The sequence below is a fragment of the Acomys minous genome (genome assembly GCF_964271855.1).
Source record: "Acomys minous genome assembly, chromosome: 2".
Classification (NCBI taxonomy): Eukaryota; Metazoa; Chordata; class Mammalia; order Rodentia; family Muridae; genus Acomys; species Acomys minous.
The window spans coordinates 67,388,261-67,408,164 of NC_140484.1; the positions used below are offsets into that span (position 1 = coordinate 67,388,261).

At 49.2% G+C, this 19,904-nt stretch overlaps 1 protein-coding gene across 1 annotated transcript; it reads right to left on the reverse strand.

Moving 5' to 3' along the window:
• Positions 1–1,479: 1,479 nt before the first annotated feature.
• Positions 1,480–5,885, reverse strand: HMX3 (H6 family homeobox 3). The gene is made up of 2 exons (XM_084772736.1): positions 5,335–5,885; positions 1,480–4,718 (listed from the first exon to the last, which is right to left on the reverse strand). The coding sequence occupies exons 1-2, from the start codon at positions 5,732–5,734 to the stop codon at positions 4,048–4,050; spliced, it is 1,071 nt and encodes a 356-aa protein (XP_084628862.1). The 5' UTR covers positions 5,735–5,885; the 3' UTR covers positions 1,480–4,047.
• Positions 5,886–19,904: the final 14,019 nt, after the last annotated feature.

Consider the following 19,904-nt stretch of genomic DNA (forward strand, 5'->3'; position numbering starts at 1 on the left):
ATACATCTATGTTGCCAACAGAAACAGTTTGCAGGCTGCCTCTGAGCTCTCCCAGGGCCTGAAAGCACCCAGAGCACTGTGGGGACTCCTATAGTCTTAGCACATAAGAGTGTGAGGGTCCCTGGTCGGGGAGTGGTGATGTTAGGCTAGTTTGACCATGTGGCTTGTGATGAAACTCCAGAAGCAATCTGCCACATGGGGAAAATTTCCAGTTATACAACTGAGGCGGGAGCCCTGCTCCTCACCCATCTATGCTATCCGTTCTTATTTCACCTTAGCCAGGGACCAGTGGAGAAAACCAGCTCTCTAGGGTCATTTTGCGTAAAGTGTAAGAGTGTGTGTATGCCCGAACTATCAAAGTAGTGCAAAAACAAACAAACAAACAAAACAACAACAAAAACCAAAAACCAAACCAAACCAAACCAAACCGTAAATTGTGAGGGGGTGCGTTGGAAACCTTGGGCAACTTGTATCAGCTGAGAAATAGAAAGGAGAAGTGTCCTGTGTGCTAGTCAAGTGAGTGTATTCTGTGTTGTTTACACTCATCCATCTATTTGGTGGCCACTGTGGAAGGTGAGATAACTTTCATTGACCAGAGATTTGACTGGTGTGAAGATTAGGTTCTGGTGCTGTAAGTAGACAGAGAGAAAGCTAAATTCCACATCCTGGAGGTAGTAAAAGCATAAAATGTGAGGTGTCCCCGAAGAGGAGACCGTGGCTGCTCTGGCTTCCCCTGGCGACTGTCTAGAGGAATTTGAGGTCTCTTTGCTCCTCCAAAATGTCTTCTTTTGGTGCTTGGTTCTTGAAGCTCCTGGGAATCTTGGCAGATGCTGTGGGTGATGGACTGAGGATGAGGAGACAACCGGTTCTCCAGTCCTGTGCTGGGTGTCTTCTGACAAGAAAGTCTCAGAAAGACCCACTGTGCCTCACTCAGAGCAGCTCCGGGATTCCATAATGTCACAGGCTCCTCCACAAACACCTAGAAAACCAGGAGGACGCCCACTGGCTGGAAGGTGGCGCGAGATACACCTTCCTCCTCCAGGGATGCACTTTGCCCAGGGGTGAGGGTATACCAGCTCAGAGCAGCAAAGCTCCCAGGCAGGAAGAAAAGTGAGGCCAAGGGGCTCAGACAAAGGATAAACTGTGCTTGCAGGGAACCAGTTATGTCTTGACTTTCAAAAGACTGGGTCGGTCAAGAACCGTTTTCTAGAATCCAAACAAATAAAGAAGTATTTTCTTGGCATTTGATAACATCATGCTCTGGCTGTAAAATCTGAGGACATGTTTGCTATTGCAACATTATTTTTAATGAGCTGTTACTGGCCTCTCCTGCAGTTAGTATTGCCAACAGTAAAAAGCATCACTCTGTTTGCAGGTAATACAAGGAACAACATATTTTGACCCCCGATATTCTGTTTATTTTTCATTTACGACACATGCCTTCGTTTTTATTCCAAACCAGAGGAAAATAAAGGCTGATCTATCTTCACTGGGGTCCAGGCTAAAATTTTGCCACAAATACGCACATTGGTTTATTTGGGGCCAGTTTTCCATCAACAGAGGGAAAAAAAACGATAGTCGAATTTCAGCCACAGTAGAATCAATTGCGTCCTCGATTGAGTTGGAAGAGCTTGGCAACACAGTAGGAGAAAAGAGAGAGCAGACAGGCGCTCCCCAGTGGCTGTGTCCTGCTGCTGGCAATGCTCTCTGAAATCTCTGCCCTACAGTTCCTTGGTCCCCCCACTTCCAGCTCCCGGGCTCCAAAAGGACAATGGCAGGAATGTCACACACACACACACACACACACACACACACACACACACACACACGCACACAGCTTGAAGGCAGACAGGCACACTGACTTGGCAAGGGGCACCTACTTTGCTTGTAGACCAGTTCTTCTGAGCAGTCTTGGAATGCCTTGCCTCTGGTGCTGAGGACCAGGATCTCAGTGGCCTAAGAAAACATAGACTTCCAAGCAGAGTGCAGGCCAGGCCAGGTGGCTCCACACTGGCTAGCTACCCTTGAGGCAGCTTTGGGAACTGATGACCATGGAAAGCCTGCTTGGGAAAACAGTCAACTCCCAATCCTGCCTCAGCCAGTGATACAACCTCCACTACTTCTGCACTGGGTAGCTGACAATTTCCCAGCTCAGCTGAAACCTCCCTGTCCTAGAAGTGCTAAGGACTGCTAAATTTAAAGATCTGCCTCCAGACTCAGCTGAACTCCAAGCTTTGTGCTCCCTTCTTTCCTCCAACACCCCTGGGGACAAACGCAGGCACTACAATTGTAGACAGGCATCTCAGGGATGCTCTGTCCAGAAGCTCTTGAAGGAACCCAGGCTTGGAGGAAGAAGGCAAGCACCAGACATTCTTTAAGAAATACCATCTACCTTTAAGCCCAGGGCTATCGCTTTGCTCAATTTTGCAAGCTAGATATAAACCTAGGTCTTTATTCTTATTCGGTTCCCATCTCTCATTCTTCCTTGCTCTGACGAGGGCCTTTCAAAACAGCAGAAGATACAGAGCAAAGAACGCGCTTGGTTCTGAACAAAGCGGCCTCTGTCTCCTCTGCGGGCTGGATTAGAGGGGTGTGAGTGCAGGTCAGACTTAGAGAGCTCAGAGGCAGGCAGAGCGGGCAAGAAGAGTTTCCCTGGACACCTGCTTCGGAGCGAGTGGGTGTGTGTGTGTGTGGAGAATCATCCAAAGTTACACACTCTGGCAACATGAAAGGCTTCTTTTTTTTTCCTTTTAATTAATTCGATTCCACAACATTAAATGTAACAATATTTTGTGGAGGTTTTTTTTTTCCTGTTTTGTTTTGTTTTCTTAAAAAGGGACTGAACTGGGGCAGAGGACAGGAAGGGAGGGAGGGGGAACAGATTACTCAAACAACAGGTGTAGCCGACAGAGAACCAGAGCAAGGGGCCCTGTGGACTGAAGGGTGAATTTTACAAGAAAACTGTACATTTATCAAATAAGTTAAGACTCTCCTATGTTGATTGTCCTTCACTTAAAGCGCTCCGCTCTGCCTAGCTTACTCTTGTGAGCATTGTAACATGCCTTGCTTCCTTCCTTCTCCCACCAACATTAATGATTGTGCTGTGGAGTGGTGTTTTTTTTTTAATCCCCCACAGAGGAAGCCACAGGACTCTGGGGAAACTTTGTACAATATTGCACGGGTCAAAGCACAATAGTTGCTGCAAAGTAAGAATGGGAGAAGATAAAATGTAAATTTTTTTCTACAAAAAAAAAATTGAGACCAGTTTCTCAAGCAGGTAACACAGTAGTAATAGTGATGTTAAATAACAATTTACTGACCAGTGAAATACCACTAAATAAGTGCTAGTGATAAAGAAGACCTCTGGAACCCAGCCAGATGTGGAGATGTCCCAGTTTTTACAGGTCTGATTTTGGGGCGTTTGTCTTTTTTCTTTAAACGTTTTGATTACAGAATTCTTCAGTCACAATCTGAGACAAATGAAGTTAACTGTCACAAATCGGCTAAGTAGGGGGCGGGGGTGTCTTACTAGAAGCCGATCAGATTTTCAAAAGGGGGCGGGAAATAACTGTTTGGAGATGAACCACACCCATAAATTCTCTCTTGGGATTTTGAAAATAGTTCTATAGAATATGATAAACTAGAGGAAGTTGAAAATTTCGCTTATTTTCCTTCTGTAAAAAATACTCTCCCCTCCAAATGGAATTTAAGGGGAGATCTGAACATTTTACCAAAAAATCAAAAACAAAAACAAACAAACAAAAAAACCCTTTCAGCTGCAAGCTTTAACCTGGGAATGTTGTCGCCCCCCCTTCTTGCCCCGTTTTCTCTCAATGGTAAGCGAAACCAAAAATAAGAGGAGAAGCGCCTCAAATTCATAGGAATGAATTGCACGAAAATGCATTGCAAATACTTACAAAATGCTATTGGGGGTGGGAGGCAAGGTATTGAACCCAAGACCACTGGCCACAGCCCTTGGCCCTCGGCTCCGCCCAGTGTCCTCCGGGGTCCCCGAAAGGTGGCGGGGTGCTCACTCCCTCTCCCGTCTTACACCGGCCGTAGCAGTGGCACGGACGAGACCACCGGGTGCGAGTAGTAGACTGGGTGTGGGAAGGTGAGCAGGGGCTGACTGACGGGCACCGGGGCCCCCGCGGCCGCCGCCGCACCTTCGGCCGCAGAGTTCTCGTGGTAAAGGATGGGTACGCGCACGATGCGCTGTGCGGCGGCGTGGCTCAGGTTGGCGGCCTCCAGCTCGGCGGCCAGCTGTCGCTTCCACTTGTTGCGGCGATTCTGGAACCAGATCTTGACCTGCGTCTCGGTGAGATGAAGCGACGCGGCCAGGCCCGCACGCTCGGAGCTGCTTAGGTAGCGCTTCATGTCGAATGTGGACTCCAGCTGGAAGACCTGGCTACGGGAGAAGACCGTGCGTGTCTTCTTTTTGCGGCACGCCGGCTTCTTCTCGGGACTCTCGGCCCCCGCCTTCCAGTCCTCGGAGCCGGGAGTCGCCGCAGTCGCCCCTACAGTTGGCCCGGTCGCACCCGGCACCGCCTCGCCTTCTTTTTTGCCGTCCTCCGAGTCGCTCTCTTCCAAAATGATCTCGTCCGGGCTTTTGGAGTCTAGCTCCTTGTGGTCGGGGTCAGCCTTGAGCAGTGGCTCCGGGGAGTCACGGTCGGTGCCGGACGCAGGGGAGGAGTCTCGCAGGAGGGCCTTCTCCGAGGCTAGGGAGACAGACAAACGGACACACACACAAGTACGGCGACAAAACCTTGAGCGAGACAGGAATCTTGGGGCAGCAGGAGCAACCCGCCCTTTGGCCTCCGGGCTCCTGGCCCTAGGGCCTCAGCTTCCCTGAGGCTCTCCTCTGTCCCCTGGGCTGCAGTGGGGAACCCAGAAATAGGATCCCTTCGCCTCCCAAGGACTGGCGAGCCAATGATGGCAGCTGGGCCGCTTTTATCCCAGGTGTCCCTTGCCAGGGGCCAGCGGGAAAAATTCTCCACGGTTAGGGTTAGAGTTCAACCCTGCCTTCCAGGCCTAGTCCCCCACCCAGGCCATCCTAAGGCATCCATTCCTGCTGGAGGCCACTTTTCCCCCCTAAAGCGCTGCGCCCGGGCCTCCAACTCTACCTCTTTTCTCAGCAAGTGGGATTGGATTCTGGGGCCTCGAAGTCAAGTGCTATGGAAAAATGCGGGCTAGAGATGGGAGGAAGTTGGCCAAACTCGGGTTTGCAGGTGTCGGAGGCAGCCCATAACTGCAGTGACCAGCCCTGGGAGGGGATGGGACCAGCCCGTAGGGAAGGAGGGGGGGGAGAATGAAAGTTCAAAGGGAGCTCGGTACCTTCTGGTCGCGGGAGGTGGCCACCGGCGGGGGTCAGGGTGTAGGGGTACCACCAGGCCGGGGAGCGCTCCAGGTAGTGCGCGGGCAGGGCAAACCTCTGCGCTGGGATCTCAAAGCGGGGGAAAGCCAGGTCGCCCACCTGCGAGAGCGCGAAGCCCGCGGCGCCCTCCAGGGCACCTTTGGCTGCGGCCGCGGCCGCTGCGGCTGCTGCGGCGGCGGCAGAGGCCGGCGCAAAAAGCGTTCTTGGGGGCGGTTGAGGCTTCGGGGGAGGCCGGTGGTGGTCTCCGTTGAGCAGGTTCCTGATGGAGAACGGGGATTCCTTGGGCGCGGGAGGCTGGGCCGGCGGCTGCGGGGGCGGCACGCTAGCAGTGCCCGAGGCGTCCGGCCCGGGCTCCGGCATCGTCCCCAGTCCTCCGGGTCCCAGGGAGGGAGGGAGCGGGACAGGCGGGCGGCGGGGAGAGCAGGCTAGGGGCCGGAAATCAGACCTTAAACGGAACTAAACTACGGGGCTCAAAGTCGGGGGCCGCCCCGGGCGTGAATCGAGCCGCGGGAGGGCGGGGTGGGGACCGGGCCGGGGCGGGCTCGCATGGGGGAGGGGTCCTGAGGGGCGGGGAGCGGACCTGCCTCTGCGCCGAGGGAGCGTGGGGGCCGGTTAGGAGCTGCGGCTCCTAGGGAGGAGGCTGCGAGAGCGGTCCCCGGCTTGGGGATGCGTCAATCCGGCGCCGGATGCTAATGATGAAATCAAAATGTCATCCAAGTTAAATGCGAGGAGTATACGGCGATTGGGCGCGTACAATGGCAAATGGGATTAGGCTGGCCAAGGCACAGCCGAGCCCGGGCCCCGCAGCCGCCTCCGCCACCGCCCCCTCCTCGCCTTCCCTCGGATTTTGGCGCTTTGGCTTCGGGCTATGAGAGCCCGCTTGTTATTGGCTTTATATAGTCCAATTAGGCAGCAAATGAGGACAAACCTATTAGCACAAAAGGATATTGGCTCTCGCTAAAGAGGCACTCGGAGAGCTCCCACCAAAGAGAGAGGCGCACGAGGGACCCAGAGAAGGAGCCGCCCCCGGCGGGCTGGAGCGCGCGGACCCTCGAGAATCTTGAGCCTGGCACCTCCCTCTACCCCCTGCGGCTCGGCCAAGCGGCTGGCTCCTGTCCGGCTGGCCAGAAGGGAGGGGCAGGCCAGACTGGCCCGGGTCACCTCGGGGTTATCCGCGCTTGCAGCCGCAGCTCTCCCACCTCTCCTGGCATGGCAGGGGCCAGCTGCCCCCACGAGGCTGGCAATCCTCTGTTGTGCGGGCCCAGGAAGTAGGGCGCCACCACAGTCCAGAACGAACTCAGTACTCTCTTTCCCCAAACCTGTTAATCAGGGTGTGGCCCAGAAGAGGGGAATTAGGGTTCCCCAGCCATCGTCTACCCGAAAAGAAAAAGACTTCTTGTGTCTGTGGACGCAGAAATCCGCGTAGTCTTGGCCTTTGGTCCTGAGAACCGAAGAGTGAATCTGAATCTGCTGACAGCAAGAGTGGGTGCGCGACTCCGAGCTCTCCGAACAGAACCCTCCGAAGCCGGCGCTTCCCCTGTGCGACTGTCGGGGTAGCGGTGTTCCCGCACAGATAGCTGCAATCCGAAGGACACCGCCCTTTCTGGATGACCCAGTCCAACTTTCAGCCTACCATCTGAACACTGCTCTTTCTCCCGAAAAATGGCCAGGTGGTGTTTGGAGCTCTAATTCTTTAATATAGGCGCTGAGAACCGAAGGCGCTGCGGATTACCTTTCTCGCTTGCGACCGTGTCAGCGACATCTTCAGCATGTCCCAAGGGCCTCAAAATCCCTGGAGAACCACAGCGGGCCTCTGAGGAATAGCTGGGCTCCATCTGCCCGTAACAGCTCCCTGGATTGAACGGGAAGCCCAAGAGACAAGCAGTTCAATTTTAGATTTCAGCGACAAATAAAACAGAACTGTTGGTGGGGTCCCTTCCCCTTGGCCCGAAAAAGATGAAAATCTGTCCTCAGCCCTGGTGACACTCCTTTTACACCTGAGCTTTCTCTGCCCCACCCCTTCCTGTTTCTTTCGGTTGAGCCTTGCCTACTACAATCTCTTGCCTAGTGTTGATCAGACTGTTTTGGGGTCCACAAATGGAAAGTAGATTTATTTTCTTTTTCAGTCCTAGGGCATCAGACCCTCCTCCACCAAATCTTGACTGTAGTATTTAAATTTTTGACACCCACCTACAATAAGGAACCCAACATTTGCCTTGTAAATAGCGTTTCCAAAAATGATTACCATTATTTCTTCAAGTTTGTACAAGGCTTTACTAGAACGCACACACGGGCACACCATCTAAACTCAGAGTTGGAGCCAATCATAGCTTTGAGGCTCAAGCAGGGTTGGTAATACGCTCAAATTTTATAGAGAAAAGTTATCTAGAGAGAAGACCATTCCTAAGGCACCCAACCAGTGTTGGACCGCCAGAGGTCATTTTCCCCCCAAAGGCGACTTGGGTTTGGAGCGTACTGCTTGCGCACAGCAAAGCTGGTGGCCCAATAGACTACGGAGACGTCCCCCGCAGGGGTGTGCGCGGGTCTGGCGAGAAGTTGCTGCAGATATATTCACATTCGCTAAACCTCTGATGCACGGAGGCTACTTTAAACTAGGGAAAGAGGAAACAGTTTCCGCTTCTCCGAAAGGCGGTCCTTGTGAGACCCTGTGCTCACCACGTCTCAAAAAACAAGAAAACAAAACAAAAACTGCAGCAGCAGCAGCAGCAACAAATCCATCCCCAGGAGCCCACAGGCATGGGAGACGGGCTGTCCCAGGAAGTGGGTTTCCCTCTGACTGCTTACAGTTCTGGGCCTAGACCCAAAAGTATGGACCCAAGAAGAGTAGGAGGCAGTCTAATTTGGGCCATCCAACATATGTCTCTTTCCTAACGGGCGGCGCGCTAGTGTGTGCGCGCGGGAGTGCGTGTGTGTTCACTAGAGGAGGGGTGGTGGTGTCACTGGATGTCAGCATCCCCAGTTGAGTGTCAACAGCAGGAAGCATAGACTTAAGCTTTACTTTCCGGTTCGAAAAAGCTCGCTGTTCGGGCTTGGATTCCTGGGTAGCGATTCTCTCATCCTCTGGCTAGGCTTGTTCCCTCCACTGGCCAGCACCAGGACACTATACAAAGTCAGGCAAACAGCGCCCTCTATGGGGCATCCTCGAGCCTACGGGAGAGGCTGAAGAAAACACAGAACCTATGCTAAGTATTTCTAAGCCCTATCAGCCTTAGAAAACAAGCACTTAAGAAAAAAAAGAATTATGGGCGAAATCACCTGCAGGTCTCTTCAGATCTTTATCTGGCCATCTTGGAAGAGTTCTCTCTTGCCTTTCACTCTCCTGCTGGCTTTCTGTCTCCTGTTAAGGGCGATTTTAGTTTTCCCCTTGCAGCCTTTTCTTTACATGTGGGTCCTGACTGCAGTCGTCTGAGCTTCAGGATGCTTGCGGTGCTGCGCGAGGCTGGGCAGTTGGCCAGCGAGTGCGTGTCTCAGCAAAGGCTAGTGTTAATGCCTGGACCCTTGAATTAGGTGATGGATGGTCCAGTACGTGGATGAATAGATGGATGGGTGGGCGAATGCATTCACACTTCCCACTGCAGAGAACTAGCCTGTTTGCTAAGAGTACTTCAGGCACCCTGACAACATCCCCAAAGCACTCCTCCCAAGGCAGTTTCTGAAGTGTTTATGAGAATCAAGGTTGCTGGGTTTGGGGCTTAGAGTTTCACCCTGTGGTCCAAGTTTCCCTGGAAGTCACTGTTGTAGTGCCCCTAATGCTGGGGCTACAGGCATGGACAACCACATTCAGATAACCCAAGGCCTTTGGGTAATAGATTTTAGAGAGCCTAAAGGTTTTCCCAGGAACAGGACTGCTACAGAGTGCTGCACAGAAGGGTTTGGGCACCTGGGCTGTGCATAGTCCGACCTCTACACCACTGTCCGATGGGGCAAGTGGCCAAGATGACAAAGGAACCTTGAAGAATACTAACAATTAACACCAAAGTGTTACACGAACAAAAGAAAATGGATCTCACACAGGAACACAACCTCATAGCATGGCTATGTGTGTAGTGAGTGCTAGCTATGGTTAGGGTCAATTCTCACTTTCTCCTGAAAAAAAAATTAATTAATTAACTTATTTGCTTACTTGCCTGGTGTTTATTTTGAGACAGGGGCTCACTGTGAAGTTATGGTTGGCCTGAAACTCACAGAGATCCACCTGCCTCTGCCTCCCAAGTGCTGAGATTAAAGATGCCCTCACTCTGGCCACTTCTGGCATCTTCAAGTCTTTCCTTCTAAAATAGGAATCTTCCACACTCACTTATATACAGGTTACTGTCTTCAGAGTTGTTTTGTTTTGCTGATGTTGCTGTTATTGTTTTGTTTTTAAGACAGGGTTTCTCTGTGTAGCCCTGGCTGTACTAGAACTCACTCAGTAGATCAGGCTGGCCTTGAACTCAGCGGTCTGTCTGCCTGCCTCTGTATCCAAAGTGTCTTTTTAAAATATTAGATTTATTTATCTCATTTTTATGTGCATGCACACCTGTCCACCATATGTGTGGTGCCAGCAGAGGCCAGAAGTAGACATTGGATCCCCCTGGAACCGGAGCTACAAAGGGCTGTGGGTGCTAGGAATTGAACACATGTATCTGGAAGAGCTGCCAGTGCTCTTAACTGGTGAGCCATCTCTCCAGCCCCTCTTTAGAGTTCTTGTGAGGGGGGAAGGGAAGAATCTCGAATGTTTGTGCTTCTCTCTATGGAACTTGGCTTTCTCAACAGGTAAAGGCACTTTGAACTAGGTCTGGTGACCTCCAATCCCTGGGACCTATGTGGTAGAAGAAGGAGAACGGACTCATTCAAGTTGTCCTGGGACCTCTATACACATCATAGCATGTGTGCACATCCTCCCACTAAACAAACATAATACAAATGAAAATGTTATTTGGGGGGAGGGCTATGGCTGATAATTTGCTCATGTCCCAGGCCCCCAATTCTGAAAGACACTAGAATGCACCATCATGAATCCAACAGGAGCAAAGCAGGACTCCTTGAGGAGAGTCTTTTCAGAAAAGGGTTGTGTGAGGTCCCCAGTGTGTCACAGAGCTCATCCCTTCCCAAAGCTCACCCTCTAAGGGATGATCACCCAGAAGCCACACAGGGTTCCCGTGGTAGCTACTGTTCATACTGCCAAGGCAGGCTGGGGTTTCCAAACAAATGCTTCAAAGTGCCAGGAACTCCATCACAACACAAGGAACAAATATTTGTCGAACAGCTGATGTGTGCTCGGTAACATTCTGGGCGCTTGGGATGCTCCACTGAGCTTGCAAGTCCTACCGTTAGGGATGGTGCACTGGAGGCACAGATAAGTAGGTGCTAATGGTTATGGGAAATGCTAAAAGGAAATGAGAATATGGCAGTGGGTGGTGGGAGGGGGCGGTGTATTAAATAGCCAGGCAAGAGAAGCTGCACTAAGAAACTGAGGTTTGATCTAGGAGTTCTTAACCATCCTAATACTGCACCCCTTCAATACGGTTCCTGATGTTGTGGTGACCCCCACATAAAAGTATTTCTGCTGGTACTTCATAACTGTAATTTTGCTACTGTTAGGATCATAATGTAAATATCTGTTATGTAGGATATCTGATACGCAACCGCTGTGGTCATGACTCACTACTGATCTAGAGAGATGGCTCAGTGCTCAAAAGCACTTGCTGTGCAGGCATGATGGCTTGAGTTCAAATCCCCAGCACCCATGGAAAGAAAGAAAGAAAGAAAGAAAGAAAGTTTGAGCGGGACCCCTGGGCCCAAATCTGCCTACTTGTAGGTTTCTAGGACCCTCTGGATCCTTCTACTTTGCTATTCTCCCATGCTTCTCTCATCTACAGTCCCAATAGGATGTCCTCCCCTCTGTCCCAGTTTCCCTCAGGAACAGTCATAGAGGAGGGGAATAAGGGAAAAATGGGAGGGAGGGAAGAATGGGAGGATCCAAGGGATGGGATAACCATTGAGATATAACAAGAATAAATTAATAAAAAATTTAAATAAATAAATAAATAAAAAGAAAGAAAAAGAAAGAAAGAAAAAGACAGGTATTGCCATGTACACTTATAATCCCAGCACTGGGGGGTGAGGATCACTGGGGCTTGTCTGTCAGCCAGTTCTAGCTGACAATTGGCAAGTTTCAGATTGACTGAGAGATCCTGTCTCAAGGGAACTGAGGCAAGGAGTGAGCCACCCACCTCTGGCTTCTGCATTTATGTGCATGGGCACGTGTGTGGGTTATACCCAAAGTACAGGTTAGGCAGATATTTTGAGGTATGCTTAGGGGTGGGGAGTAGGTGCAGAATGAGTGTTGCAAGCAGATGAAGTGCTTGACTCCAAGGTCTAAGACATGAATGGCAAGGTTGTGTTGTTGCCACCAGGAGACTAGTGAGAGAGGTAAAAGGGGCTCATTGTGTGGGACTCTGGTGGCCTTGGTAGGAGACTTGGCTAGAGGTCTTATTTTGTTCCCTAAAATAATGACACTAGTTGGGGGTGTAGCTCAATCGGTAGAGTGCTTATTAGCATCCATGAAGCCCTGAGTTTGATCCCTGCCTAAAACAGCTCTTGGTGGTACCTGCCTATAATCCCAGCACTAGTAAGAAATGGAAGAACCAGGCAGGAAGTTGGTTCACCAGGTCAAAGAGCTTGCCAGGCAACTCTGACCGCTTCCGTTCAATCACCAAAACTCACAGTGGAAGAGAGCTAATTTCCAAAGGTTGTCAAGCCTGTATATGTGCACAATAGCATGCATATCCACACTCACAAAGCACAGGAACACACACACACACACACACACACACACACACACACACACACACACAAAGAGAGAGAGAGACAGAGAGACAGAGACAGGGAGAGAGAGACAGACAGACAGAGAGAGAGAGAGAGAATAATGACATGAAGAAGAAGCTCTCCAAACACAAGAGTTAGTGAGTTAGTTCGGGAACAGTCTGGAGTTGCCCTCTGTGGTCTATCAGATTTGTGCAATGGAGATGGTACAAATCCAAACATTCTATTCCTGGTCTGTCTGAAGCAGGGTCTTAATCTGCTCCCAAAGTAGACTGGGGTTCATTTTGTTTATTTATTTATTTTTATTCTTTTAATGTGTGTGTGTGTGTGTGTGTGTGTGTGTGTGTGTGTGCATGCCATGTGTGAACTACATGGTTCAGAAGAAGGTGTCAGAGCCCCTGAAATTGGTAGCTATGAGCTGCAAGACAGCGGTCTCAGGAACTGAACTCAGGTCCTCCGGAAGAGCATCAAGTATTCTTGAACTGCTGAGCTTTCTGGCCTGGAACTCCTGATATGTTGGGATCACAGGCTACTAATATAGTCATCTGGAAGCTTTTTAAATACACACACACACACACACACACACACACACACACACAAAGTCTTAGTAAGCTATTTTGAAACAAAGACCAGTGGTCATGGAAGCTCCTTTGCAGTAACTGGAATTAGCTCTCATTGGTGGAGTCAGACTGTCTTAGACACTGTTGTATTGCTGCGAGCAGACACCATAACCAAGGCAGCTTTTAGAGAAACGCATTTAATTGGGGCTTGCTTACACTTCAGAAAGTTAGTCCATGGCTATCATGGTGGGGAGCATGGTGGCAGCAAACAGGTGTGGAACTGCAGCAGTAGCTGACAGCTTACATCTCGTCTGTAAGATGGAGGCAAGGAGGAGGGAGATGACCAGGAATAGATTGGTCATTTGAAACCCCAAAGCCCACCCAGTGACACACATCCTCCAACAAGGCCACACCCCCTAACCCTTCCCAAGCAGTTCCATCAACTGGGAGCCAAGCATTCAAATGTATCAGCCTATGGGACCAGCCTCATTCAAAGCACCACATATACATTGGGTAATCATTCCCACGCAGGTGGTTTTCTGTAAAACCACACTTTTGAGGATTTACTTGAGTAGTGTTCATCACAAGTTGAGTGTGCAGGAACTTTTTGTGGCAAGTCCTGATATAGGCCTACATACACAGTAGCTTCTTCTCTGTGGCTCCCTGGCTTTTTTTTTCCAACATAAATGTCTCTATCTTGACACCAATAACTTCTGTATAATCAATGTTTTAGTGTAATTTACTGTGCAGCAGGAGTCACACATTTTGAGGACACACAGTTCAAGAAGCTTTGACAGATATATACGCCTGAGTATATACCTCCAAAAATTACCTCTGCTCACTTGCAGATAATTCCAGCAAGTGCTGTCCCAAGAAACCTCTGGGTTGATGCTGTCGCAAAGCTAAATTTTTCTAGCTTTAGAACTTCACATAAGCAACATGTCCACTCTCTCCTTCTTCTGGGTCTGTGTTCTTGGGCTCAGACTGTATGATCAATCCATCCCTGCCGCTCTAGGTAGTGGCCTCATGGCAGTTTCTTTGTAAAGAACTGACGTGTGAGTTACATTTAAGCATCAATTTTTGATCCATTAAATTTCAATGGGATTCTGATTTTTTAAAAACACACATGCTAAGAATGGATAAAGAAAATGTGGTATGCCAGGCTTGGGGCCCCTTCCCCCCAATCTTTGAACTCTGGAGGCTGAGGCAGGTGGATCTCTATGAGTTCGAGTTTGAGGCCAGTCTGGTTTACATAGCAATTTCCAGGTCGGACAGAGCTATACAGGAAGACCCCCATGCTTATTAGGGTTTCTATTGCTATGAAGAGACACCATGATCACGGCAACTCTTATAAGGAAACATTTAACTGGGCCGGCTTACTATTGAGAGGGTTATTCCATTATCATCATGGCAGGAAGCATGGCAACATGCAGGCAGACATGGTGCTGGACAAGGAGCTGAGAGCTCTATATCTGGATCAGCAGGAAGAGGGAGACACTGGGCTTGGCTTGATCATCTGAGACTTCAGAGTCCAGCCCCTATGACACACTTCCTCCAACAAAGCCACACCCCCTAATAGTTCCACTCCCTGTGACTCTATGGGGACCATTTTCATTCAAACCACCACACTCCCCCCTCAAAAGGAAAAAGAAATAAAATGTGGCATATCCACATTAATGGCGTATTACTCAGCCATAAAGTACAGGGATGAGAGCACAGCCCGGCTATAAAGTGTTTGCTGTACAAGCATGGGGGCCTGTGTTCAACCCCCAGAACCCATGTAAAACACCAGGCATGGTGGCAGGCTGGAGAAGTGGAGACAGGAAGATCCTTGGGGCTCCCCGGCCAGCCAGCAAGGTCATATTGGTTAGTCCCACATCCCTGTACGACACTGTCTCAAAAAACAAAACAAAATAAAACAAAACAAAACAAGATTAACCAGAGAGAAACACCTGTGATTGATCCTTAGCCTCCACATGTATGTATGTACATGTAACACCCCACATGTACACACACACACACACACACACACACACACACACACACACACGTAGAAAAAGTAAAGTTCTAATACACACCACAGCACAAATGAACCTTTAAAACATGAGGTGAATCCAAGCCCAATTGTGGTGGGGCACACCTTTAATCCCAGCCCTTGGGAGGCAGAAGCAGGTGGATCTCCGTGAGTTTGAGGCCAGCCTGGTCTACATGGTTTCAGGATAGCCAAAGTTACACAAAGAAACCCTGTCTTGAAAAACAAAAACAAACAAACAAAAATAAGCAGAAGGAGTGGTCACAAAACAGTGGTCCTCAACCTTCCTGCTGCTGTGACCCTTCAATACAGTTCCTCATGTTGTGGTGACTGCCTCCCGCCCACCCCACAACCACAAAATTATTTTTGCTGTTGTTTTATAACTGTGATTTTGTTACTGTTATGAATCATAGTGTAAATAAATACCTGTGTTTTCTGATGGTCTTAGGTGTGAAAGGTTTGATCCACCCCACCCACAAAAGGGGTTGTGGCCCACATAGGTTGAGAACCGCTGTCATAAAGGAACACATGTGGTGTGATTCCAGCTGTGTAATTGCCAAGCTCAGACAGCCCCACCGTCAACCTGGTGGAAGGAGAAGACTGACTCTCGGAAGTTAGTCTCTGCCCTGCCCATGGCATGCACCCACATATATGCACATACACAAGTAAATAAAATGTAAATAAGAATAATATTATTAATAACAATAGTAATAACAATAACAACAACAAAAATAATAGTAGATAATGTCAGTTGTGATAATGGTGATGTAAGACTTTGACCGTTAAGAGACACTAAATTGTTTATTTAAATGCTTGGATCATCTAAGTCACAAATGTCATCTCAGTGAAGCTGATATTTAAAGAAATCCACCTCCTAGTTACCACACATAAGAATAGCCTATAGGATGTCTGTCCCTTGTCTTACTGTCCCATGGAACTAGTCCAGTGACCCAGCTGGGTCACTCTTTCACCTTTCCCAACCTCCTCCTCTTTCTCTTTATTCTTGGTTTTTTGTTTTGTTTTGTTTTTGCTTTTCTTTTATGTTTAATGGAATTCTGTGAACATTGTGAAAATATTACTTTTAGAAGTACATAGTTCTTGAGAAAGTGTCTTGATTTGTTTTTACATTGCCATTTGAGATATTTTTAGCAGCTTGCTACAATATCATTCAATAAAAACAAAGTGTACTTGGTAATGGTAGAGAAAATATTACTAGAGACTTCTCTGGTCAGGAAAGGCTCAGTCGCAAAGTCAGGTGTATGTTCATTTTTGAGACAGGGTTTTTCTTTACAGCCCTGGCTATCTTGGAACTTGCTCTGTCGGCCAGGCTAGCCTTGAACTCAGAGATCTGCCAGCCTCCGCCTCCTAAGTGCTGGAATTAAAGGGACGTGCTACCATGCCTGGCTGCTACATCGTTCCTTCTGCTGGTGGCTCTACATGGAGAAGGGATGACAGGGACAGTCAGCTCAGCCTCCTCACATAATAGAGGGAAGTCTTGCCCCTTCACCTCTATGGGTCATGTCAGCCACCCCAGAGCAAGACCTCTGTCACTCCGGTGCCCACATGGTCCATGAAGAGCTGTTGTTCTGGGTGTTTCTCTTCTAGCTGAAGTCTTCTTTGGTTCTGGGATGCTTACCTCAGCAGCTGAGGAATAACCCATTTCCCCCAACCACCCATGCTTTCCTGCCTACGGGTGTGGCACAGTCAGAACAACTGATGGTCATGTGGGATAGATAAATCAGGGCAGCTACTGAGGACTGCCAGTCAAGGAGCAGGTTACAGCCTCCTCCAGGTTCTATGTCAATAGTTGAGCAGCCTGGACATTCCTTCATTCATCCACTCCGGCTCTGGCTCTAGGAGCAAAGAACTGAATGAATTGTAGCTCCTGTCTTTGAGGCGTCCACAGCCTAGGGAAGTGAAGTGAGGAAGGGGGCGACTAGCTAGCACATGTGGGCACCGAGCGAGCAATCAGGGTCAGAGAAGAAGGAAGCACTGATTTGCTCTGGTGACAGAGTGTGGGCAGAAGAGGCTTCGGCTTCCTAAGGGAAGTCGTTATCTGGGACAGAGGACTGATGGGTGTGTTATTTAGCCGGGAAGTAAGAAGGACTGAGGTAGATGAAACAGCCAGCACATGGCCATGCAGGTTGTGGTGGTAGTAGGGGAGACAGGGCAGGAGAGGAAATACAGATCTGGCTAAAGAGACCACTTCCCTTGACTTCGTGCAGATTAAAAGCAAGAAGACTAGGGCTGGAGAGATGGCTTAGTGGGTAAGAGTGCCACCTGTTCTTCCAAAGATCCTGAGTTCAATCCCCAGCGACCACATGGTGGCTCACAGCCATCTATAATGTAATGTAATGTGATGCCCTCTTCTGGCCTGAAGGTGTACATGCAGGCAAACACTGTATACATAATAAATAATAAATAAATACATTTTTTTTTAAAGCAAGAAGACTCAGTGGTGGTTAGAAATATGGAGTCAGAATTCCCTAAGTTTTTTTTTTTTTAGTTGTGGCAGCCACACTGGGCTGAGGTCTTTACAATAGGTTCTCCTCCTCCTCTTTATTATTATCATTTTTTAAATTTTTATGTGCTTATGGTTGTCATACCTGTATGAATGCACCACATGTGTGCCTGGTGCCCAAGAAGGCCAGAAGAGGGCACTGGATATCCTGGAACTGGTATTACAGGTCACTTGTGAGCTGCCATGGGGGTGCTGGGAATCAAACCCACGTTTTCTGAAAGAGCATCAAGTACTATTAACCACCGAACCATCTCTCCAGCACCCAAGCCTGTCATTGTAGGTTCTTCCAGTGGCCTCAGTGGAGACCAGGACTTCGACTGGGGAGTGGGAAGTAAGGAAGACAAGTAGGTTAGACTCAGCCAAGCTTTGCTTTAGAACCCAACACTGTCACTCTGAGACCTTGTAGGTTTTGGCATGTTTCTCGCTCCCCATGAGTCTTAAACCCTTCCTCTGGGTGATAATGATGGTACAGCTCACCCCTCGGCATAGTCTGAGGCTGAGATGAGTCTCTGTGTAAGGAGAGCTCATAGAGCAAGCATCTGGATCTAGTTGTTCAGTAAGCGGTAGTTGATAAAAAGCTGAGGGCGTCTTTGTCACATTGGGATGCTGTAACAAAAATACTATAGATAGACTGAGCTACTCGAATAGTGACATCTGCTTCTCACAGTTCTGGAGGATGGGAGTCTGAGATTAGACAGCAAGCCTCATTTGCGTCTGGTGAAGGGTCATTTATTTTCTGGTTTACAGTGGTCTTTTTTTTTTTTTTTTTTTTTTTTTTACTGTGGATCAGAGAGCCCTTTACGACCTCTTCAACAAGGTCATTGCCTTCACGACCTAGTTACTTGTCAGGGGCCTCACCTCCTACTGCTGTCATAACAGGGCCAGGGTCTTAGAGTTTCCATACAAAGGACCTGGAGCAATGGCTTAGTGGCTAAGAGTACAGGCTACTCTCAAAGGACTCTAGTTCAGTCACCAGCACCCTCATATCAGCCCACAAATGTTTATAACTCCTGTCCTAGGGGACCTGACCCCCTCTTCTGTCTCCTTCCCACCCCCGCCCCCGCCCCCGCCCCCGCCCCCGCCCCCGCCCCCGCCCCCGCCCCCGAGGGCACTGCACACTGGTAGGCAGTACACAGACACATACGCAGGAATAGCACCCATCACATAAAGCAATAACTTTCAAAACAAATTTTCACACACAAATTTGGGTTGCGGACACAAACATCTGGACCAGTATGCCAGCTGTGTGACCATGGACAGGTGCTGCATTCCTCTGTTCCTCAGTATCCTCATCTCTAAACTCAACACCGGTGTTTACCTTCCGGTGGTGCTGAGCAGGCCGCAGGACGACATGTGGAGCGGGCTAATACCGAAGTTCCTGGTGCATCCTTCTTAAGTGCCAACCATCTGCATCAGGTGGGATTAGAGTTACTGTTTCCTCTACTCCATAAAGGATGGCTCCAAAGTACAGAGGGAGGAAGGCTCGAGCCAACAGCACTGAGAAAGGCAGTAGCTGTCCTGAGTCAGGTTCCCAAAGCAGATGCTAGGATAAGGGATTCATTTATTAAGCGGTACTCCAAGGCAGACTGGGAGGTCTGGGGAAGTGAGGTGGGGAGAGGGAAGAGGGCAAGCAGGGTACAGTTCCCGCCCACAGATCTGCATTCTGACCCCACAAGGCAGTTGCTATGGTTGATCTAGGGTTGTTCCTGTCTAAAACAAAGACACTCCGTCTTCTATAGTTCTTGCTCTTCTGGGCTAATAGTTGATCAATGTGAACTCCTAGGCACTTCCGGGTCTTTGCTCACTTGGGTAGCATGGTCCCATGAACCCTCTAGAGAACCCTCTGTCCCTCCCAGCTGCCGCCATGGGAAGGGCTCACAATGTGACCCAGTGTTGGCATGGGTGGCTGTGAGGAGTATTGCAGGGATTGTGTAGAGATGCTAACGTGGTCCTACTGATGAGGGAACAGCACCCATCCTACCACTTCTGGCTCAAGTTCACTCCTGCCTCCTTCATCCCTTAAATGGCCTCATCAGGCGAGATAGACAGACCCCGAACTGGCACGGTCCTGGTGCATCTGCTCTTGTGGGGCCAACAGATGCGACTTTTCTTTTTGGTGGCAATATTGAAACAAGAGAGAACTCTCTCACCCAGAACAAAAGGCAGCCCCCTCCTCAGTCTGCTCCTTGTCTTTGGAAATTTGTGGCAACTGTTTCCATTTAAGCATATGACAATTAAATCGTTGAGGGTTCCGATGCCGAATTAATTACCCAGTAGAAAAGGGATCAATTGTGTAAATATATCATTTATGTAATGACTTCTGGCTGTGATTTAGATGTCCAGATTGGTTTTTCCTCCAGCTTCTGTCCTGAAAACAAGTCTAGCCTTTGAGCCAGGGCCAAACAAACAGCCTCTATTAGGTCTGAATCCAGGGCATTAAGTGGCCCAAATAGACAAGGGAGGGGGCAGGTGATACAGGGGGCTGAGATTGTGGGAAAATTGGAGCAATTTGCCAAAATGAGCCAAGTTCCTCCTATTATTCTCCCCGTCTCTGCAGAAAATTACTCTTCAGAAACAGGGAGTGGAACT

What these genes read in the sequence shown, in the direction of transcription:
- HMX3 (XM_084772736.1), bottom strand. Translation starts at nt 5,734, where the DNA reads ATGCCGGAGCCCGGGCCGGACGCCTCGGGCACTGCTAGCGTGCCGCCC. An exon ending in CCACCTCCCGCGACCAGAAG is followed by an intron (nt 4,719 to 5,334) that starts GTACCGAGCTCC and finishes CTGTCTCCCTAG; the next exon opens with CCTCGGAGAAGGCCCTCCTG.